Source organism: Mercenaria mercenaria, chromosome 13 (genome assembly GCF_021730395.1).
Source record: "Mercenaria mercenaria strain notata chromosome 13, MADL_Memer_1, whole genome shotgun sequence".
NCBI lineage: Eukaryota > Metazoa > Mollusca > Bivalvia > Venerida > Veneridae > Mercenaria > Mercenaria mercenaria.
The window spans coordinates 66,119,146-66,143,682 of NC_069373.1; the positions used below are offsets into that span (position 1 = coordinate 66,119,146).

The 24,537-nt window shown below is 35.3% G+C and overlaps 1 protein-coding gene across 2 annotated transcripts in view; it reads right to left on the bottom strand.

Annotated features, from left to right (window-relative positions):
- Positions 1 to 19,101: 19,101 nt before the first annotated feature.
- Positions 19,102 to 24,537, bottom strand: part of LOC123529661 (uncharacterized) — a 51,986-nt gene continuing 46,550 nt past the window's right edge. For both annotated transcript variants that reach the window (XM_053522110.1, XM_045310085.2), the window contains 2 exons: positions 21,481 to 21,552; positions 19,102 to 21,127 (listed from right to left, as the gene is read on the bottom strand). In XM_053522110.1, coding sequence (XP_053378085.1) covers positions 20,966 to 21,127; positions 21,481 to 21,552 — 234 coding nt within the window. In that variant the 3' untranslated portion in view covers positions 19,102 to 20,965. The remainder of the gene's footprint in view (positions 21,128 to 21,480; positions 21,553 to 24,537) is intronic.

The window sequence follows — 24,537 nt, forward strand, 5'->3', positions numbered from 1 at the left end:
GGAACCGTCTTTGGCCATCACGAGGCGTTACAAGCTTGGTAAAGTAGGAATCTCCCCGTCTAGTGACAGGATTGGTCTTTTGATGTCCGCTAAGATTGGGCTAGTGGGTATACAAAAGCTCTGTATGCCAAAGGGTGCCCACTTATGACAAGCTTGCAACGCCATCCTAGTACAAAAACTTAATTTTTAAGGCCGACTCTGGTGTATGTCATGTCAAAATTTCGAAACTTTGGCAAACACAAATCTCTTTTATATTTTCAAACAATCAAAATCAAAAACACTAATGGACCGAACGGCAACCGAAAGTTCTCATTCATATTGACTTTTGATAGATTGGCGCGGGTAAACTGTCAATGCTGGCTTCGGCCCGACTCCGCACTTTGTAGGCAATGAAGCCGGTGCGGGGAATTAGTTTGCCCGTCATTGCAATGATTGTCTGCAAGATATAACATGCCAGTGCCACGTTCATTGGAAGGGCTACGCTTCTGTATTGAGACGCCCACATACACCTTTGAATAGCCATGTCGTTCAAGCGCTGCGGCAAGTATCGGGGACTGGCATGACAATGTCTTGTGGAGATACTGATCTTGTCAGTTTGAAAGAGAATTTGGCTTTTACTTCTTCCTATATTTTATTCTTTAACATACTATTTGGCATTAAAACGATCAGCGTGGGTCAAGCGTTAATGATGGCTAAAGCCCGACTCTGTGCTCCAAAGGGAATGACGCTAGTACAGGGAAATTACTTGGCTCACCATTGCTATGTTTTCTGTAAGATATAACAAAGCCGTGCCACGTTCATTGGAGGGGACACTTCTCTATTCAGACGTCCGAATACACTGAATGCCTTGTCGTCCCAGTGCCGCGGGAAGTATTGGGGACTGGCATTTACAATGTCTTGTCGAGAACTGATCGTTCAAAATTTCAAAATACTTCTTCTCTCTGTTTCTTCTATCATTTGGCACTCTATCCCAAATTTCTTTTAATGCTACCTTGTTTCGAGGCCCTGTGATCTAGAGATTCTACGCATACCACTTTGGATTCTCAGATGACAGTTTGGTCTCGAGACAAGCCAGTGACAAGTCTGGATAAATGCAGAGTCGAAAGAAATTTGGTACTGTACATTTTTCTAAATGTGATATTGCAATGCTGAACGAATACGTCGGTTTATACCTCAGGCCGATGTCTGATTAGCTTACTGTTGAAAAACGAAATGTCAGTTCATATTTGAGAATCGGACACGATATTTTCACATGCCGAAGACCCTTGATGCCTAGTTTAGACAAACTTAAAAACAAAGTAATCACTGCTTTTTTAGGTGATTAGCAAACAGGCTTTTTTTTTCTTACCCCGACGAAATTGATATAACACATACAAGGCTCATTATTCATGCCAACGTTTTCTCTAGTATGAGTTGACATTGCCTATTATATTTTTCAAGGCGTGAACGTATCTATAATGAAAAAAGTTTAATCTAAGGATTCGTGACGCGTCTTTGTACACCTGTACAAAACATGTGACATTACCGGTCTGGATTAGGACATTGTTTCAAAATCTGTCTAACCTAAGTGGGATTGCTATGTTTACATTACTATATGACAAAGTAAGACACGGCACGTTTACATGTTCTAAATAGTATAGATAGCAGAAATCCAGTATTGTTGCTCATTTACAGTTTGGATACTGAAGAGACAACATGACTCTAGAAACCCTAAATCAAGCATTTATGGAAGTAGAAGCTAAAGCAGTATATCCGATATCTGTTAGGATATCTGAAAGAGGAGATGAACTGGAGCAAGTCTCCAATAATCAACGTATGAAGCAGTATATTGAACAGAAAGTCCAAGAAGAGTTGCCGAAACCAAATTGGTGGATTCCAGGCATAGGAAAATCAGTAGATGGTGAAACTGAAGCAGACCATGAATATGTTCAAGAATACAAGAAGCAAGAGCACAGAAATAAATATACTAAGAAGACTGTGCGTATAGTAGATCCAAGAGAAGGAATGTCGTATACTTCCAATAGAAGAAAGTTCTATATATTCAAAGCAATGGTGGATCCAGCAGATCAAGACTTGAAGTTAATGACAGAAGATTGTCTACAAAGCTTAGTAGACTCACAAGAAATATTATATATCTGTTACCCCCTGTAATAGATGATATGATACACGGATAGGTACAGTTTGTCTGTCGATATAGAGAGACTACACTCCACAAAAAGATATGAATTTTTAGAGTTTGGCAAAGAGATTCATATCATACCAAGTACAAAAATTATTGGCAAAAAGCTGCCCAGACATCAAACAGACTTTATAGAGAAAGGAAGACCATGGGCTCCTGCAAATCAGTATAGTACATTGTCAAAAGAAGCAATATCTGTTGCTGATAAACCTAAGAAGAGGATAATCGAAATCTATGAAGATGACGATGAAGAGACTATCAACAAGAAGTTGAGAGATCTAAATGATAATCTGAACCATAGGAAGATTATTATCAAGCAGAATCTAGATGGTAAGATGGACGTAGAAAGACCAGAATAACTTACAAAGTATTATTTTCTTATCCCAGAGAAGAAATGTGAAACGTCACCTCATGAAATCAAGGATACTCCTAAACCTAAAAAGAGACCAACTCTTAAGAAGAAGAGACTAAAATTAGATGAACCAATTCCAGATCCAGATGAAGTATCAACTAATCCCCCCATCATTTATCAAGGATTGGGGGAAGACATTCAAAGTATCAGAAGAAGACATGGCTACCAGGGAAATATGAGAAGCCATCCAAATTTTTTTGAAATGAATTGTAAAATATATTGAAATAATAAAAGTATCAATCGGTTTTAAATCTCACTTTTACACTCGATCTTATTTTGCCATTGCAAAGCAGCACTTGCCCCTTTGTTTTTATCTGATCAACACAATTTTCGAAAAATGTGTGACCGCAAGGCACCAGGTTTATGATCTTTCTGTGCGGACAAGCAATAATGCACAGCATCATTTCGTCCCTTGCCTCTTGTTTTGGCTTCGGACAGTTTTTTCTTCTGATGAGCCAACAGTAGCTTTTTCCCTTTTCCCAAGCCGTTTTCGCTCAATGTACTGCTGGTAACTTTTGATGGAAGGCCTCGTGTAAGGTTTCCGCTTGTGTAATCCCGGGAATGCCTCTTATCGGACTTTTCGATTTCGTAGTCATGGTCGGATTGATGATATCTGGCAACTCCTTCACTTTCGTCCGTCGCTAATCATGATGGTTTCCTGTTAGTGGTGAGTTGTTTTTCTTCGCTTTGTCCATTTGTCTGAAACAGAAAAAATAAATGAACGTCGTTGAACCGTTTACAAAAATTTTTAAACATTGTCAATTCAACAAGTTTGAGTCGGTATTTGCTTAAAACGAAAACGTCTAAGTATCGGTTCAATTTTTCAAATTCGAACTCTCAAATCTCAAAGGGATCAACTCACCAAATTTTCTTCCCTCAACAAGTATTGGTTCTCTAACAGAAATCTCGCAGCAGCTATTACGTCCGACATTTTCTGTTTCGTTCGTTCGCCTCCCCAATTTCGTCCTCCCACAAATTTCAGTTTGGGAGGTGGTTGACATGCTACTCTGAATAAGGAAGGGTCTCGTCGCGATCCAAGTTAATACAAGTTACACCGTTTATCGATGTTTTCGATCAATTTTTCTGGGCTCTTCTTAGGGCCTCTTCGTTGTAAAACCAAAAAATGTTTCCATTTCTTTTGACGGCTCCCTTTCGTCTTTAAATTGACACAGAAAAATTGCGGCCCCTTCTGTTCATCTTTTTGAACAAAAATGAATTAAAAAAACCTTCCGCGCACCCCTAAAATCAAGCTGGAAAGTTTTTTAACCAATGAGAATTTTCGCATTTAAACCCACCCTACTTTTTTTTGACAATCAAAAGCGAGGATTAAAAAATTTTTTATTTTTTGGGGGGTACGAGGAAATCGACCCTTGAGCTTCATTCTATCAATGAAAATCATACTATCAACTATTAAAAAATTTCCGAAGTAATTTTAAAATTTTTTCAGCATTGAACCTGAGACAGAGGTTCAAACTCCGGGACAGCTGTTATCCATCCCCCAAGACATTAAGACAAGACAGAAAAAGACACTGTTGCCTCATGAATGCCCGGGATAAACCTTGAGGAAAAAATTATGGCTTCCTCCAAGAATATAATGGGACTTTTACATATGTTTTTTTTCGGGCGACTTGGGCAGACCCCGGCAATGAACTTCGAATCTTTGTAAAACCATGAACCCGATTTGCAATGGTTTTAGGGACTACATCTGTTCAATTTTTTGGAAAGAAGGGGAATTCCTTAACTTTGGGTAAAAAGCGGGGGTTTGTACTGCAGTGGCAATGGGTTTCATGTTCTCATTTTTGATCATGGAATAACAGACGGTTCATCAGGACGTTGATTGTAAAAAAAAAACTACAGACCTTCCCCACGTTCTTTTTTTCATCAAACCCACGAAAAAATCGACCAGTTTTAGAGAAAAAATTTTGCGCAATTGGGTGCCTAACTGCAAATAAAAGTTTAAACAACGTGGAAATTTGTTTTTTTTTTTGTATTTTAAAACCCCAAAAAAAACGACTTCACACAATTTGCTCAATGCTCAATGCTGACAGTCGATGCCTTTAGTTTTTTTTTAAAAAACAAACCCCAACCTACCTACCTAACTTTTGCAGTCCCCCTGGGGGGCAAGCCCCCACAAACCGTTTTGGTTTTGGAAAATTCGGCCCCGCAAATTTTTGTTTTTATTGCTTTAGAAAAAGATTTTGGCCCTTTTTTCCTAAAAACATAAACATTTCTGTTTTTTTTTGTCCGGCCCCTTGATTCTTTTTCCCTAAGTTTTAGGAAAAGCGATTTTCTGATTGTACGAAAAAACGGGGAAAACACCCTCTACGGTAACATGCGATATACACCGAATGAGATATACTATGGGTTTTAAAAAAGTGGGGGCTTTACACGTGCCAAACGTCTGACTTCGGTATTTTTTGAACAACCCCCTTTTTAACTTTTGGCTTAAAAAAGCGTTTTCACATAAAATTGTTTTTTAAAACCCAACTCTTCACATCAGAAAAATGTGAAAAAAGTAGGGATAAAGCATGTTTTTTTTTTGTGTTATAAAAACTGCAAAAACCCCCAGGGATTGGTTGGTGCCCGGCCCGTTTTGGGGAGGGGGACCAACGATCCCCAAAAAGGTTTTATGTGGATGTTTTTTAACACGAAATGAAAAATCGCTAACGCTATTCCCAGCAAAAACCCGTAAAAAAAATAAATGAAAAAACAAAATCACTAAAAATCCCCTTAATTTCCACGAAATGCGCGGGGGAATTCCGAGTTTTTTTTTACGTTATCCCCTTTTTTTTTTTGAATTACCCCTTTTTGGGGGGGCCCAAGACCCGTTTTTTCGCTTTGCCACAGAACCGCTAGATAAAAGGTGGTTAAACCCAAAGCGAGGGGCGAGAACTCTCTGTTAACCACGTTTTCCTCCTGTTAAAAAACACTCCGAAAAGGGGGGCCCCGTTTTTATGCTAGAAAAGGGGTTTTTTTTTATTTCCAAAAATGTACCTTTGAATGAATAAAAACCTCTTTTTCCCGACAAAGCGAGGGGGCCTGAAAAAGGACCCCGGGTTGAGGGCATTGCCTTATTTCTTTATTTTTTACCATTAGGGTATACGTAAACCTAATGGGGTTTTTAGGGGTCCTTTTTTTTTTGAGATTTTTGGACTAAGCTTACTACATAGCTTTTTTTGGGGTAAGTTAAGGCATGGTTCTAGTCACTGGGGGGTTTTGTCAATGCTGCTTTCTAAAAAAGAATTTTTTGTTTAATAACTTTAGTAAAAAAAGATATTGCGATCAAATTTGGAATTTAGGGAAGCTTGCATAGGCCAGGTTTTTTTATTTTTTTATTGTTTGGATCAAGGCAAAGGGTTATTTTTTTATTAAAAAAAGGTTTTTTCCCCAAACTTCATTTGGAATGATTTCGCAGCAAACCCATAAATACTGTAGGCACTTCATAGAACCAATGTTTTTTTTTTCATTTTTTGGGCAGTTTTTTAAGGTAGGCATTAAAAACTAAATTAGGAAAAAGGTTAAAAGACGCAGTTCAAGGGGGAAATTGGAGCCCCTTTTAAAAAGAGAATTCGCTACTTTTGTGCTTTTTTTTTAGGCAGATAAGCTTCTTAGAGGTGAAAAAACCCTTTACTCGTTCGGGAGAACTAATTCACTGAAATTTGCTTGTATCTTGCATATTGCAAAACAATTTAATGTTTTTTTATTTTATAAATGAACTCCTTTTTCAACGTTAGTTTTTTTTGCAGTCTCAGTTTTTAAATTTAAATTCTGATTTTTTAAGAACTAAACATGCCCCGCCTGTGTAAAAAAGGGTTTTTCCTACCCCAGGGGCTGTGGAAAAGAAAAACCCCAGCGTTTTTTTCAGGATTTTTTTTTCCAAGAAGTCCCCAGGGTTGGGAAAAAAAGCTGTCTTACCAGGCAGGGCATGTTAGCCCATTAAAAGTTCAAAATAAATCGGGTGACAAAAAAAATTTTTGGTATTTCTTTTGGATTTTGTTTATATTTAACTATCACGTCTAATAGTGGCCCGACAATTGACGTAACCTAGGGCACGCTATTTTAAGGGATAGACGAAAAAATCATCCCCCGGGGCTGCCCGCACAAATTTTTTCTACTTCCCCCCCGGGTAGACAAAAAAAAATTTCATTAATGCAACCTGTTTCTTCCATTCTGCGTTACGTTTTAAGGGAACCTCAGTGTCTTTCCCCAAAAACTTGACGATACATTATGACCTTATCGAATTTAAGGCTTTGAATTTTTAAAAATTTTTTTGTAAAAGATGTTTGTTTTTTTTGCAAAAATTTATTAATGGGTTTTTTTGTTTGGCCCCTTTTTTGCAAATAAACCTTTTTTTTTTTCATGGATCCCTTTGAAATTTAAAAAAGGGGCGCGACAGAAATTATTTGTATTTAGTCGTGCGCTAGTTTTTTTTTCCTTTGTATTTTTTTAAAGCATTTGGGAATGAAAAACGGGGGAACTTCGTTTTTGGATTTTTTCCAGTTTTTCAGAAATGTTCCACGCGTTTTAAGTTAATATTAACGACTGTTTTTGACGCCCAGGGGATAAAAAATTTGTAAAAAAAAGCAACGTATTGGCTTGGGTTTATTCGAGTAAACGTCACCAGAGTCCCTTTTATTTTAGTTTTTTTTTTTGTCGGCTGCCTTTGTGGAATTTACAAAAATAAAAAAATTTGATATTTTCTGTAAAAAAAAAAGAAAGAAAAATAAAAAATAAAGAATGTAAAAACCCCATTCGTATCCTTAAACCCAAAAAAATTGAATGTGTTAGAAAAAAAAAAAATTGAATACATTAGAAATTTGACCCACTGGATACTGGAATGGAAAAATATTAAAATTTTTTTGAAGTTTTTCAAAAATTTCAATTAGTTATACTAATTACATTCCCTTTATTTAATACTAGATCCTGCAAGAAAGAGAAAGATTTTTAGTAGTTACCATAGATTTCAATTTTCTTTTCCTATTTTTTAACTAGGGGTTTCAATGGTCCAAAACTCCAAAAACCGCATTTTGCTTTTAAAAAAAACGCATCTTGCGGTTTTTTTAAAAACCCCAAAAATTGGGGGCCCCAAAACTAAAAATGCCCGGGGTGGAACATTTTTAAACCCTTTGTGCGTGAAAATCAAACCGCATCATGCGGTTTTTTTTTCCCCGCCCTTTAAACCCGGGTGCAGTATAGTACGGTAGATATTGTTTTTCTTCGCCAGTGAGAAAGCCGTTTTTTCTTTTAGGGGGATTTGCTTAAAAAAAGGAAAAAAAAAAAAAAAGCCCAGCTAATATCAAATAATGACAAATTAAAGAATGGACATCGGAAACTTCCGATTTTTATTTTTTCAAAAAATCAGCATTGTTAAAGGTTCAAAAAAATACAAAAATGGTAAAAAATAAAATTTTAAAAAAAGGCATTATAAATATATTAGGATATGTAAAAAACCCAGTACGGGGAATTTGTATATTTTTGTTAAGCCTTCTGTAAACTTCTACCATTTTAAAACCAAAAGAGGTTTTCAGATAATTTTTTTAGTTCTATTATTTTGACAGGTTGCTTTCTGAAATTTTCATCGCATCTCTTGAAATGTAAAAAGGCCTATTTGTTAAAGCATAGGTTTCTTTTCCAATGACTGGTTGCTGAAAAATTTTTGGGGGAAATTTTCGGTAAATGTAGTTTGAAAGGGGAATTAGGCTACCAGTAATGAGGTTAACCCCGGGGAAAGGGGCAAATGTTTTTAGATAATGAATGAAATCAATGTCTGCGTAGTTCCTCCCTGTCCTGTTGTGTAAGGAGTTTTTGTTTGTTGGGGCATCTCCCGGTACGAAACCCGGGAATTTGGATGGGTGGAATAACTACTGAAACCCGAAATACAGGTTAGATCTAGAAATTACAAAAAAAATATTAGAAGTTTTTTATTTTGTATTTCCGAAGTTGGCCCGATTTTGAAAATGTTTAGATAAAAAAAAAATTGTGTTTGTTTTTTTTAAATTCCTTTTTAAGGAATGTATGAGGGTGAGAGATAACAGACGGTAAAAGGGGCGGGTTTCCCCTTCGAATCACAGGTAGAAAAAGAAAAGACCACGTGAGAGCTCCCCCCTAGCTATGAATATAAAAGGTGTAAGAACAGAAAATAATGGAGGTTAAAGCGTCCTAAGAGTCGTCAAAAGATACAGGATACAATCAAGCTAACTAACACGAGGGGGGAGCTCGAGTGTGGTTTTAAAATAAGAAATGTGCCGGGGGAAGTTGCACCAATTTTCTACGAAAAACAAAAAAAGAAAATTTAAACGTTCTTTTAACGTTCAGGAGATATTACTATGATAAAAATGAGGTTTTTTCGCGTTGGCCAAAAAATTTGAACTGTTTAATGGTGAAATTCATTTTGAGGAAAAGTTTAAACACCATTTTTTTTTTCAATGAAATCATTTTACAGGAAAACGTAAGAAAAAAAGACCCAGATGAAAATGAAATATACAAAATGCAAAATTTTTTTAAACTTTTTGAAAGATTTGATTTTAATGCCGATGTTTTAAGTTTTTTTTTTTGGTTTCAAAAAACCCAATTTTATGATGGAACCTTTTTATACAAAGAATGCTACTTAAACCCCCGGGTTAAAAAAATTAAAATCGTCCCTTTTTTTTTTGCTTCGTGTTTAAAAAAAGCAAAAAACGTGAACCAAAGTGTGTAAAAAAATATCGTTTCCCCTTTGCTTACAAATCAATACATTTGTACTTTATTTGATATGACATACGACCCGTGTATGCTTGGAAAATTTCTTGTATGCATAAACAGGCTTTGGGAAGATGTCTTTTGGCTGGAAAAAACGACAAGTGTTACTTAGAAACACTTAAGGATAAATTTTTTTTGGTCCCCAACAAACATTGTTTTTGTTCTTACTGCATGTGCATGTTTTAAACGAAGCACCACGTGTAGATGCGATTACGCAGCAAAATTTTTTCTAAGTGTTTTAAAACATAACTTCATATGTCAGACTTGTAAATATGAGTTTAGAAACGCCCAAAGGCACGGAGCGGAAAATCAAAATTATTACAACATGTTTACAAAATGTGTTTTGTTTAAATTAAAACTATTTGTTAAAAAAATAACAAATGTGTTGACAGAAGTTGTTATTTGTATTCATTCCTTGTAAAAATTTTTTTAAACCCAGCAGCCGTTTCACAATTATTTTTGGGGAATAAATTTGTTTTTAAACGAGTTTGGTAGAGGGACACACAAAACACAGGGGAAGTAAGGCCTGGATACGTAGGGTCCCTTTAGCCTTTAGACTTAAAAATATTACAATTTTTTAAGTTTTCCGAAAAAAAAAAGCCAAAAAGCATTTTGAAAAAAAAAATTTCCGCGGCATATAATCTTTACGTGTGTTATAAAAAGTAAAACGCGGGGTTTTTTTTTACATTATTTCTAAATAAAATTTTTTGGTTTTTGTTTTCCCTGATTTTGAAATAAAAGTCTTGAATCGTTTTTTAATTTAGGTTTTTCTTTATTCTTTACAAGTTGTTTCAGTTATCTAAATACCTCACCCCTTGGCAAAAGTAGCACAAAAATAATGATATGCTCAACTATGATGTTCAAAATGGACGCAAATGGGGGAAAAAAATTGTTTTGTTTTAAAGGGACATTAAAAACAAATATTTTTCTAGAACTGGTATTGGACGAAAAAGTAAGTTTTTAGAAAAAAGCAAACATAATTGACAAAACTGGTGAAAAAAAATTCAAGGAAAGGTTGCATAAGTCCGGAGAGGAAAAAACACGAATTCCAAACTAAATAGCCCCCCTCTATGAAAATTTAATTTGTGAGATTTTGAAAAGTTTTTCTTTGAGTGTAACATTAGTGTTTTTAAAATAAATAGTTTTGCTTCTCTTCATACATAAAAATTTCTTTCTGGATTTATAAAAAAAAAATTATACTGGGACTTTTTTCACAATTGACATACGGGCCTTATTTTTCTGTATTTAAATGAGGGATTGCTTTTTTTGTAAATTTTTGAGTTATTGAGGTAAATGTCAGATTTACGCTTGAAATACTATATATTTTTCTGTATTTCATAACTTAAAATTCCATGTAAATTTCATTAAAATTCTGTTCAGTTATAAAGAATAGTTGATATTTTTTAACTTCAGTATTTATGTTTGTTATCCCCAAAACCATATAATGGGCCTCATATTGTCCAATTTAATTTCGCGCCAAGTAGTTAGATTTTCCCGGCTATATCGTGAATCCCGTGTGAAAATGACAATAGTCATAGCTCACGGCTTAGCCGTGAATCATGAAACTTTATTATTTGGCGGGACATTATCCTTTAAATAGACTGGGCTAGATATGCCCTTGCGCACACCACCTTACGACTTTATAGACGAATCTATGTCTGGAAGTATTTTCTTGCTAGAAATTTATGCTCGATCGAGATAAGAAATTTATGTTAGGATTTTGCTATTATGATTTTTGCATTACGATTTTTATTTGGTTAAATTTTGTTCATTCTACAGGATTTCTGTAACATTTAACTTTTTGGCACATGATTTGGCTAGTTTCGGTATGTAGGATAATAATTTATTAAATTTTCAGGACTTTTGTAAATTATTTAGGAAGGGAGTGTAATTGTTTCGTTTATAAAGATGTAACATTTATACTGAATTGGTTTCGGCATATTGTAAAGCATGTTTCCAAAAACTTATGTCAAACATTTTGTTAATTATGGAAACGCATTACTGCATTGTATTGTTATGTATAAATCTTTATGGCATGTCTAGTGCCATGTTGTAATATATTATTGTAATTTGTAATGTGTGCAGTCTATAGCACATTAATTAATGGTTTTTTTTTTTTTCTGTTGTAGTGTATGGCATTAGATATTATATGGATGCCAAATCTCAATATATCGTTTGGATTTGCTTTGAATTTGATAATTTGTAGTTGTAATTTATAGCTTGCAGTTTATCTTGTCCGTATCTAAATGTTTCATAATTTTTACTTTTATTATCTTTTCATACTTTAACTTTAGTCTTTTAAGTAAGTAATTTTTTGTAATAATGGAGTAAGAAGTGAGCGTCGTATTTAATAATGTGACGTCTGGAACTTAGTAGCATTGCACATATATTTTGTATAAGTAGCACGTATTTATGGGGCCTAGGTGTATGGAGTACCCAAAGGAGCAGCTTTATGCCTGACTTATTTGTTTTGCTATGTGCTTTACCTTATGTTATAGATTTTAGCATTCTTCCGTCCAGACGATTTTTACTGGTGATGTCATAAACCGGAAGTTCAAATGCCTCGAGGTTCACTGTCTTCAACTCGCCTGGATGTGATATTCCCAGCGCGGAGCTTTCGTCCCTTGGTTTGTGCCGTAACAGCAAAGACGATGATTTTTGTTATCCTTTTTTTTGAAGGGTCAGCTCAGGGATGCAATCACCTACCACCTTAGGGAAGCCAATACGGTATCAACGTATTCACGGTTTAAAGGGACTGTATTTTGAATTTAGAAGTTGTTTTGTTTGGCCTACTTAAAGTTCACAATTACATTAAAGACTGTGTCCCGTCAGATTAGAATGGAAAGAAGTTTTAAGAACTTTTGTATATTGAGTTACTGAACTTTCTTTCTTTTTTCTTCTTATAATCTGTTTTTTTTTCTTTTAATCATATTTCAATGTAAATAATCATCTTTTGTAAATAAATTGTAAATAGTTGTAAAAGGGTTGTTGATTTGTTCTGATGGTTACTGTCGCGGTACGGCCTTTCCTGTCACAATGGTGTCAGAAGTTGGGTTTGGTCGACCAGACACAGTAGCTATTCGAACATTATTAAACACCATTCAACGGCAGCAATATTTGTAAAGATTTCCTCTTTTTTTGTTTTTTTTTTTCCTATTGTTTACACATATATAAATAGTTTTTATTCATTTTCAGAGTGACGTCTTACCTCAGACAAGACAAGACAGTTCCAGTAGCTTCAGACTAACAGGCTTTAGTGTCACAGACTAATAGACAGTTGTATACGGACACTTGGGATTCTGGGGTTGAGTTCGTTCCTTTTTTTTTCTTTTGGGTTTTTTTGGTCACTCTATGGATTAGCCACCATAATCTGTGCTGAGAGTGATCCGCCCTTGACAAGGTGATGTATCCTATCACTCTTAAATTGTGCGTCGCCTACTGCTCCCAGTTGTCTATTTTGTATTAGTGTTTTACTGTATACATACAGATACTGTATTTTTCTTTGTGTGTGTTGCAAGATTTGTTTTACTAGCATATACTTTTACCTACTTTTAAGTTTTAATGTTCTACACTGTTGTGTCTATACCTATACTTTATCTTAGGATAATAAAGCACGTTGATTTTTTTTGTTTATTTTGTTAAACTAAAGTGTTAACACCAGTTGACTTGATATTTGATAAGGTATAGGGTATTGTTGCTGCTACTGTCACTGTACTTTGTTGATTGTTGCCTAGGCACTTGATTGACACAATAGTCATGGTTGCGCCACTTAGTGTATTATTTTAGTGAAGGGGGACGCTTTGTGTAGTAGTACGTAGAGTATAGTATTTTGTTTTGGCTCCAGTGGTAACTGTAGTGCTTTAGTGTAAACTAGTGTAGTCTAAGTATTCCATCACATTGTTTATTTTAGTGTCTCAGGTTGTTATGTAGCTGTTGTACTGTACTAGTGTTATATAGTGTTAACGTAGTGAATCATGACTAGTGTAAGTAGAGTTATCGGAATGTAGGCAAGGAGTTAGGTTATGAAGGAGAGTGGGATTACGTTAACTTTGTTAAGGGAAGAGCAGGCTAGGGAACGTGAGAGGAAAAGACATAGTAGATTAGATGAAGGAAAAAAAGGAAAAATTGTTAGAAGCAGAGAGAGAAAGGATAGGGAAAGATTAAGTTATGAAGCTAGGTTACAGAATGAAAAGATTGAATATGAAGACAAAGTAGTTTAGAGGCAGAGAAGAGGAAATGATTAGAAGCCAGAGGAGAGTAAGGTTAGAGTTTGAGGTAGGTTGCAGAAGGAAAAGATAGAATATTGTAACGTAAGTTAGAACAGTTAAGTTAGAATGGATAAGGAGAGTTAATGTTAGCTAGGAAGTTAGAAACAGAGAAGGAGGAAGCAGAAAGTAGGAAATTAGAATTCAGAGCATAAGTTTAAGACAGACTTAGAAAAGGATGAGTAAGAAAAAGGGGAGGTTAAGATGTCTCCCTTTGATGAGAAAATTGATTTCCTGGATGCGTCTTGATTGTGTACGAAACGTACGCTTTGCGGGATTTGGGATAAAGAGATTATGGTCATTAACTTACCGTTCCTTCTAAAAGGGTTAGGCAAGAGAGGTTTTTGATAGGTTCCGTTGGAAGATAGAAGGATTATGATAAATGAAAGCGCCGCCTTTGCTACGTCAGTTCGAACTCACTGACGAGGCTATATGAAAAAGTTTAGAACTGAGAGGCCTCGGGATAATAGACCTTTGTGATGTTCTAGCCAGAATAAGTAGAATTTTAGTTGGTTGGCTTAGATTGAGTAAGTAGAAGGAAAACGTCGAAGGATTGTTAGATTTTTTTCTTAGGGACCAATTTTAGATGTTATGTAATAGAGTAACTATACCAGAATTTGAGTTGTATGAGGTTATTAAGCTAGGGATGTAGCAGATGATGCAGATTTGTTTGCAAAGACTCGTGGAGGTCCAAGTATGTCGTGAATCGAACCAATAAGGACCGGAGCTATAAACCATATGAAAATTACCTCAGAGGACGTATCCTATTAGTCGTAATGTAGGCACTAGTTAATAGAGGTAGTAGCAATGTTTGCTAATAGAGGTAGAGGTTATCACCCTTTGGTGTACGGAAGTGTTTTAAGTAGTGGTCGGAAATTGGGCTTAATTGTTTTACTGTTGGAGTGGAAAAAGTACGGCGGTAACAGTTTGCTAATGCAGCAGCAGAGTTAGAGGTAGAGCAGGAAAGTAGTAAAGGGGAGGAGAATAGAAATATAGGAAGTAGAAATAGAGGTAGAGGGCCGTGGACCGAATAGGAGTAGTGGTAGAGGAAAGATATAGGTTAGAGATAGGGAGTTAAGTCAAGTAGGGTCTGAGAGTGGAATTGCATTATAGAACTAAAGTGATGTTGAGGAGTTAGGTATGCCTTAGTGTAAGTACATGTCCTCCAAACCCTCGTGGTTCTTGTATTGTAGGGATTGTTATCGCTATGCGACGAGCAAGAGATTCCAAGATGGCCATTTAACTGAGAAGAGAAGATGTAGGAAGATATGGACCCAGAGAGTAGAGAAGAATCATCCATTGAGATCTCAGGAAGATAACAGGTGTTACATGTGTGATAGTGATGATACGAACTTAGTAGAAGCAAATCAGTTTTTAGAGATAACGCTAGATGTAAGTACATAGATGGGAGTCGAAACTAGGCTAGAGTAGCTCGAATAGATATTGATTGTCCGTATTTCAAGAGTAAGTAGAGGCGTTGGTTGTAGATTAATCCTAACAATGATGTTATAATTGGTAATGTAGAGGGAGCTGTAGAACCTCAGTTTGTAGTTTAGCGTCAGCAGTAGTAACTAGGGCGCAAGATCCTAGTAAGATGCAAGTAAAGCTTAAAGTTCCGTCTCAGATTTTAGATGTATTAGAGAGGAATTCTTAAAAGCAACAGAGAAAGGATAGCACGTTAGATTTGTGTAGGAAAGAAGGCTGAGGAAGGTTACGATTTAGCAGTGTAGAGGTAAAGTTCAGTTAGATTTGAGTAGATTAGAATGTTATATTGAGAGTATACCGCCCAGTATTTAGACAAAAGAAGACAGTGATTGTACCTAAAATGTCTTAGAGAAAAACTGTGATGAAAGTTGCACATGATTCGTTACTGTCAGGCCATTTAGTATAAGAAAAATAGTGTTGGTATTAGGCGAATTTTATGGCCAGGAGTAATGGCAGCAGGTAGGAGGTTACTGTCGTTCACTTGTAGCTATTGTTCAACGTACTATAGCTATGGGTTGAGTAAGTAAGTTCCGTTAGGAAAAATGCCTTTGATTGATACTCCGTATAAGAGATTGCTTCGATATCGTTGGTTCCGATCGAAAACTATGACCTGATAGGATAAAAAGTAACTTTTTGGACTATGGTAGGATTATGATACTAGATATCCAGATGCTATAGCCCTACCTAGTATTGGAACTGAGGAGAGTAGCAGAGGCATTAGTAGATTATGTACAGTAGATTAGGTGTGCCAGAGAAATGCTTACCGATTGTGGATCGCAGTTTACGTCGGGGGGGGGGGGGGGTGGGGGGACCTTATGGACAAGAAGTAGTAGGTTATTGTCATTAGGGCAGTTAACTACACACCGTTATCACCCTATGTGTAACGGTTTAGTAGAGTAGTTTAACGGTAGTTGAAGCAAATGTTGAAAGCCGTATGTGTAGTGGAGAGCCTAGAGATTGGATAGGTATTTGAATGCTATGTGTTTGACTTACGTGATGTTCCGCAAGAAAGTTTGGGATTTTCTCCCTTTGAGTTACTTTACGGCAGAACTATCGTGGACCACGATAACTGTGCTAGAGAGTTTTGGGCTGTTTAAGACGGAGAATGATGAGGTTAAACCATTACCAGTATGTTATGGATTTGGAAAGAAAAGTTGGAGGATACGTGTAAGATAGATCGCAAACAGTTAGCAAAAAGTAAGTGCTAGATACCAGAAGTATTACAATGAAGGCTAGAGATAGGAGGTTTAAGGAGGTATTAAGGTACTTGTATTGTTTCATACGAATCATATTAAGTTGTTGTTACATAGGAAGGGTCCTTACGTAGTAGTAGAGGTAGTAAATAAGACTAGATTACAGGATAAAGTAGACGAAAAAGTTTGAAAAAACAGTTTCATGCAAAACATGCTGAAAACAGTACTGTGAAAGGAAGGATGATAGTAAGTCTCCCTACAGATAAGGGTATTATTAGTAGGTTGGAGCAGCTATTGTAGAGGAGGATCAGAGAGATTATGATAGATTAGATCCGAAGAAAGGTAGTGATGAGTCTTTCGTGTAGAGAGAATGGATATTGTTTTGTTGCCTATAAGCAGGGTACAGAAAAAACGACTAAGATGTAGAGGTAAATCCTGGAGTTACCAGTAGAATGTAAGCAGGGAAGTAGTAGATTTGTTAGACAATTTCTCCAAAGGTATTGACAGATATTTATTTTGGTATGCGTACTTCTATTGATACTTTTTAAGTTATCTCAATGTCGGCCGCCCATTGCAGTCCGCTCACAGATTTGACGAAAAAGGTCAGCCAATTTGTAGAGTGGGGTGAAGTCAAGGAAAAGGCTTTCCAGCGTTGCAGATTTTAGATCAGGACTTTATATATTGAGAGTAGATGCTTCAGTTTTAGGTTTAGGCTCAGTATTGCTTCAGGAATAAGTGATTGGAAAGATATTACTGTAGCGGAGGCTAGTAGAAAATTGCTACCTAGGGAGCAAAAGTACTCAGTGTAGAGAAGGAGTGTTTAGCGATAGTATGGCAGTAGCTAAGTTTAACACGGTATTTGTTCGGTAAGGACTTTGTATAAGAGCAGATAAATCAGCCGCTCACTTATTTGAATAAAGCGAAACTTTGCAATTCCGGTGATTGAGATGGGCATTGGCATTTAACAGCCATAATTGGATAAATATTTAGGAGCAATTCCTGGTAGAGAAAATGTAGGCGCAGATTATGTGAGTAGAGTTAGACGGTGGCTTATATTATATGGTGTACAGTTAATGACAGGTGTGTTTTTCTTTTGTGTTTGTAGATTTCCCAGTATGTCATTGTGCTTTCAATTAAGAAAATTATGAATTTTCTTTTTAAGGGGGGGTCGTGTGTCACAAAAATTGTCATACGGGCCTTATTTTATCTGTATTGTAAATGAGGTATTGCATCTTCTTTTGTAAATTTTTGAAGTTATTGAGGTTAATGTCAGATTTCACGCAATGAAATACTCTCATATTTTTCTGTATTTATACTTAAAATTTCCATGTAAATTTCATTAAATTTGTTCAGAATAAGGAAAGTTGATATTTTATAAACTTCAGTAATTATATGTTTTTATTCCCCAAAACACTATAATGGGCTAAATTGTCATTTAAATTCGCGCCAAAGTAGTTAGATCCCGGCCGCTATAATCGTGAATCCGTGAAATGACAATAGTAATAGCTCACGGTTAGCGGGAATCCCATGAAATTTAGTATTTGGGCGGGACTGTATCCTTTAAATAGAATGGGCTAGATATGCCTTGCGCACAACACCTTACGACTTTATAGACGAATCTATGTCTGAATTATTTTCTTTGCTAGAAATTATGCTCGATCGAGGTAAGTAATTTATTTGTTAGTTTTTTGTATGATTTTTGCATTACGATTTTTATTTGGTAAAATTTTTGTTCATTCTACAGAATTCTGTAACATTTACTTTTTGGCTCATGATTTTTGGCTTGTTTCGGTATGTCAGGATTATTTATTTAAATTTTTCAGACTTTTGTAATATTATTTAGAAAGAGGAGTTAAATGTTTCGTTTATATAAGATGTAACATGTATTACTGAAATTTGTATCGTGATAATTGTAAAGCACTGTTTCTTAAACTATGTCAAACATTTTTGTTAATATGGAACGCCATTACTGTCTGTTGTATTGTATGTATAAATCTATATGGCAAGTTAGTGCCATGTTGTCATTTATTATTGTAATTTGTAATGGTGTGCCAGTCTATCGCACATCTATTAATGTCTGTTGTAGTGTATGGCATTAGATATTATATGGAGCCAACTCTCATATAACGTTTGATTTACATTGAATTTTGTTAATTTGTAGTTGTAATATTAAGCTTTGCGTTTATCATGTTCCGATATCTATATTGTTTCATCATATACTTTTCATATCTTTTTCATACTTTAACTTTAGTCTTTTTATGTAAGTAATTTTTTTGTAATAATGGATGTATAAGTGACCGTAGTTGTAATCATGTGGACGTCGGGACTTAGTTAGAACATATATTTTGTATAAAGTAGCAGTATTAATTATGGGAGCCTATACCGGGACGGTATGGTGGGATACCCAATGGAGCAGCTTTATGCCTGACTAATTTGTTTTGCTATGGTGCTTACCATATGTTATTATTTTTAGACTTCTTCCGCCCAGACGATTTTACCTGGTGAATGTCATAACCGGGAAGTACATTGCCCGAGGTTCACTTGGTCTTCACTCGCATGGATGTTCTGATATTCTCACGCGCAGAGCTTTCGTCCCATGGTTTGTGCCGTAAACCGCAAAGACGATGATTTTTGTTATCCTCTGAAGTCAGCTCAGGGATGCAATCACCTACCACCATAGGGAGCCAATACGGAATCAACGTATTCACGGTTTAAAGGGACTGTATTTTGAATTTAGAAGCTGTTTTGTTTGTGCTACTTAAAGTTCACAATTACATTAAAGACCTGTGTCACGTCAGATTAGAATGGAAGTATAAGAACTTTTGTATCTAGAGATACTGAACTTTCTTTTTTTTTCTTTCTTATAATCAGTTTTTTTTTCTTTTCACATCTATTCATTGTAAATAATCATCTTTTGTAAATAAATTTGTAAATATTGTAAAGGGTGTTGATTTGTTCTGATGGTTACTGTCGCCGGTACGGCCTTTCCTGTCACAATTATATAATATAATTTGTGTTTTCTATTATTACATGTCAAACAAGATTTTAATTGACGCTGAAACTGCCTTGCATAAAATGACGTATAAACAAAGAAAGCAAATATCAGACATATTCTAAAAGGCCATGGAAAATAATTTTCACTGAGAAAAGCTAGAGTTACCTATCTTGCTGAACAGTTACTTGTGCCGTATCAAAGTAATATATCTGCACATTTTATGTGTTGACAAGGCTAATGAAAAATGAAATAGTCTTTTTAAACTTATATAACAAACCAGAAACGAATTTTAGTGTTATAAACAAATTTCAAAACATACATTTTTAACAACGTGTGAACATATATATACGAAGGTCGTTCACAAAAAAAACGTAAAAAGATACCGTCACTTCAATACTAACCAATAAAAGACGTCTTAAACTTATATCTTTCTGCAAAAAAAAACATGTATCTGCTACAAAAGTACAAAATCTAAAATTGTTACCTTGCATAATATTTGCTTTGTTATAGGAAGGGGTGCGTATATGCAAAGTTGGACATGAATCAACGAGGTATATTTGGGAATGAGTGATTCTACATTTTAAATTAAAAAAAAATAGGTATATCTATGTGAAGTCATATTTGGAAATGTCACAGTGACACTACATTGGTGTCCAACAATAACAGTGGAACCTTATGTTTACTTTTGAGTTGCTATTTTTTATAATTATTCACACACAAAAAATCCACGTAACTAAATAGAGCATAAATTGATTATTTTCTACATTTTCTGTATCGTGTTGAGAAACGCTCCTTATCTTTAAAACAAGATTATACACATTATATCGTCGTTAATCAGATCAAAAATATTGATTGAAGGAGTTCCATTTAAGTTGGAATTAAAAAGATATCTTGGAATGAAATAGGCACTGATCTCCAGATTTTACCTAAAATGATCTGCCATTAGAATTGAAGTTTGGTCATATTATGAACATTGCAATACGAGTTTTTGTTTCTAAACTATCTTAAAAATGCCAAATCTAAAAAAAATGCCGGCGTCGGGAATCGAACCAGAGCCGCTGCGGAAAAAAACAAAACTTTTCAGCTGTCTTTACCAGTACCGCCACGGAGGATTATGTGTTTTAACGTGTTATTTATAGATATTTATAATTAAGGCAGTTTACCTTGAACGCTTTTTGATTTTCATTGTAAAAATTAGTAAAACTTAATAATTCTCATGTTTTCCATAACATATAGTTTGTCAGTTATTAAGTTTCAAAGCATTCTTAAATAAAACATTAATTTCTTTATACCTATTTTTTTCTTCTTTTTTTTTTTTTTGTGTTGTCGTGCGATCTGGAGGTCAGTGCCTTTAATGCTAAGTTACATAAGAATTGTCTGTATAATGCGTCTCAGAAAGTAAACCGTTCCGGATGACTGAGTCAATCCCCACCTGAACAGCTCAGCGTACATCTGCGAAACACCCCACAGAAAAGGGCACTAGAGCAGTTAATGCCTCGAAAACAAAAAATATTTCTGATCTACTTCCCACAAGCAATCAGTTTATAAAGTTTTATTCTCTAAGTTTAGGCTGCGGATATTGATCGGAGAAGCTTTCTGTCAGTGTGAACTCGAACGTAATATTTGTTATGTCATTATATTACACAGAAAACTTCCCTATCATTGAAAATAATTGTATTGATGCCTTTTTAAGATTTGCTATGGATCACTGTTTTCCTCCAACAATACTGAATCTTCTACCAACTGGCATAAACATTTGGCTCCATTTACCATTGTATGTCGCCCAAAACTTTCACTCTGTACAGACAGCATTTCAATGTTCTCCTGCATGTAGTTTCGAAATATCCGATGGACATAAGCCTGAAATAATATAAGTTGAGAAAGTTATATTTCAGAAAGTTTTTTGCATTATTTGCAGGGTCCACTATAAAATGATTTAATTACCTCTCAGGAACAGCCTGAATCAAACCGAGTCTGCTGTTATGTTGTTTGGTTGCGTTTTATGCTTCCAAAGGATTTCATTGATATATTAAATAGCTTTTACATAGTGTTTCTACCAGAAATGTTTTATTTCAGTACTTTGTAATTTCTTTATAACCTCCCTTATTTGGTGTATACTTTGTAAAGTAGGATTGCCATGATCAATATTAAAAGTTATAAGAAAAACTAAAGAGATGAAATCACTGACAAAATAAAATAACAAATTTGCATACCCGCAGCGATTCCGTTGGCAGCATTTTCTTTTTAAGGGTTTCGTTGATATTACATCTGCGCATAAATAAGTCCTATAAAAAATGACAAACAGTTACGCCTTATTAATGTCTTTCATTTCCATAAATAAAAAAATGTCACAGTTTCTAAATTTTTGCGAAGTAATCGAGTATACAGACTAATGAAACAAGAAATTATAATAGAATTGCGTTATTATTGCTTATTGATATTAAAAAAAGAAACATACAAATATAAATTAATGCAAACTTAATTAAATCATCTCGATGAAGTCACGACGTCGTTAACATCGTTGAAATATGATCACCGTGCGCTGGATAAGTGTCGAGGAGGCGTAACACCTGATTGTATGATCATTAACATATCAAATTTGCAGTAAAGGTAGTAGAACGGTTCGAATCATGATGGTTTAATTCATGTTTTGCTTTATTAAAGTATACACAAGAGGGCCATGATGGCCCTATATCACTTACCTGAGTTTAGCTGCTTGCTTGAACAAATGTCTTTGCTTAAGCTTCACTAACAAAAACTAGGTGAGTAGGTCATGGTAAAGATTATTCAAGATAACTACTGAAATCTGTTTGAATATTAAACTGGTGGTACATACCAAATATCAAAGCCCTAAGCCCTGTGGTTTTGGACAAGAAAATTTTCAAAGCTTTTCTATATATAAGTCTATATAAACAATGTGACCCCCGGGGCGGCGAGGTATTTGACCCTAGGTGGATAATTGGAACAATCTTGGTAGAGGACCACTAGATGATGCTACATACCAAATAACAAAGCCCTATGACCTGAGGTTTTGGACAAGAAGAGTTTTGAGTTTTTTCCCTACATAAGTCTATGTAAACCATGTGATCCCAGGGCGCAGCCATATTTGACCCTAGGGGGATAGTTTGAACAATCTTGGTAGAGAATCACTAGATGACGCTACATCCCTATGACCTGTGGTTTTTAGATTTTTGAAGTTTTTTTTTTTGGTTGCCATGGCAACAAGAGTTCTGTATGGAATTCAATTCTTTGAACATTTTTAAAGAAGACCACCAAAAGAAACTCATCAAAATTGGCCTGGAGGAGATGTTTTTTAAAGGAAAGTGTGGACGGACGGAAGGCGGACGGACGTACGCCGGGCTTTGTGCTCAGGTGAACTAAAATGCTAAAGACAAAGTCTACGTTATTTTGAAAAGCCCTTGTTCCAACGTCACCCGCCTAAGAACATTTGCGCATACGTTTTGTAAGCACTCAGCTTACGATCTGCATCGTTCGTGGGAAATTGTTATGACCTCGATATATATATATACTATGGAATCCCGGTGCGGCATGCTTTTTGCTTATTGATTTTTGCTACTTGCATTTTATGTTTTGCTTTTTGCGTTTGCTTTTTCGAAGGTTGTGTTTAAGATACAACATAGTAATATAATTGTATGTACTATTTCTTTTTTAGATAAAAAGCACAATCAATCTGACTGACGTGCACGATCTTATTAATGTAGCATTTTAGGAGACTGAAGCACAATAAGCAAAACACAAAAACAAAAACCATAACGCAAAATGCAAACAGCAAAGAGCAAAACGCAAGAAACAAAGAGCAAAACGCAAGAGGCAAATAGAAAAACAAACCATATTGCAACGGGATTCCTAAAATATGAAACAACAACAAGAATGGCAAAACTGTCACAAAACAGCCCCGGCACCTGCAAGAGTGACAATGACTATCTGGCTGGCTATCAAACTTAGCAAAGATAATATACCAATAAACATTCTGACTAAGTTTGGTGAACATTGAATTTATTAAGTGGGCATGTCAATTTTCACAGTTTTAAGTAATTCAATAGCCATAACTCAAAAGTGACTGTGAGTAGCCGGCTGGCTATCAAATTGTCTGAGATATTATGTCCATAAATATCTTGAATAAATCTAGAGAAGATTGGATAAGAACTGCTCAAGTTAGAGAGCAGACACTGTCAATTTGCACAATTTTAAGTAATTCAAGGACAATAATTTCAGAAAGACTCGGAGCATCCAGCTGTTTATCAAACTAGGCGGAGAAATTATACACGTATACATTGTGACCAAGTTTGGTGAACATTGGATAAGAAGTGCTCAAGTTAGAGAGCGGACACCGTCAATTATCGCAATTTTGACTAATTCAGTGTCTGTTACTCCAGTCCAGCTGGTTATCGAACTTGGCCCAGACATTATGCCTATACATTGTGACCAAGTTAATGGATATTGGAAAAGAACTGCTCAAGTTAGAGATAGGACATTTTTAGTGGACGCTGCCCGCCGCCGCAGGTGTTCCAATAAAATAAATACGTTCCGTTTCATGTGCGTATAAAAAGAACATAACAAAGGTCATGTCGCACATGATTTTCATGGAATACTATTGAGTTCACTGCCTCAGTTTAAGATCTCATTCATTTCATATTTTAATAAAAACTCGTGTAGATGTCTTTATAGCTTTTAGTTAAGGTGTATGTTATATAGTAAATGACAATAAGAAAAGTTCAAAACGAAAAAAGCAAATAACGAAACGAAAACATCAAAAAGCATGTCGCACCGGGATTCAATAGTTTGACGCCAGAGAATAAAACAGCATCAATATGACGGAAACTGCGAGTTGTACGCAACTCGTACAGCTAATATTTCATGTACATATCTTATCTTCGTTCTTTTTTCATTTATTCTAAAAATAAAACTATGTTTCGGCTGTAATGTAAATGTATTGTTATGTTGTCGCTAGTTCTAGTGTTCCAGATGTAAATAATTTCAATCGCCTGTGCATAAAATAATTTAACAGAAATTTTATTCAATTTTTCATAAACGTATCATTTATTTTCATCGAATGGTGTGAAAAAAAAAATACCATTAGCTACACCACTTGTAAAACGTTTTGTTCTAATACCATTCGATGAAAATAAATTTATTATAAAAACTTGAATATTCTCTATATATTAGGAAATAAATTGCATTTCTTTCTTTTTAGTTTAGTTTTTTAATTTTAAAATTTGCGCTCTGAGCTTGAGTCATGTATGTGACAA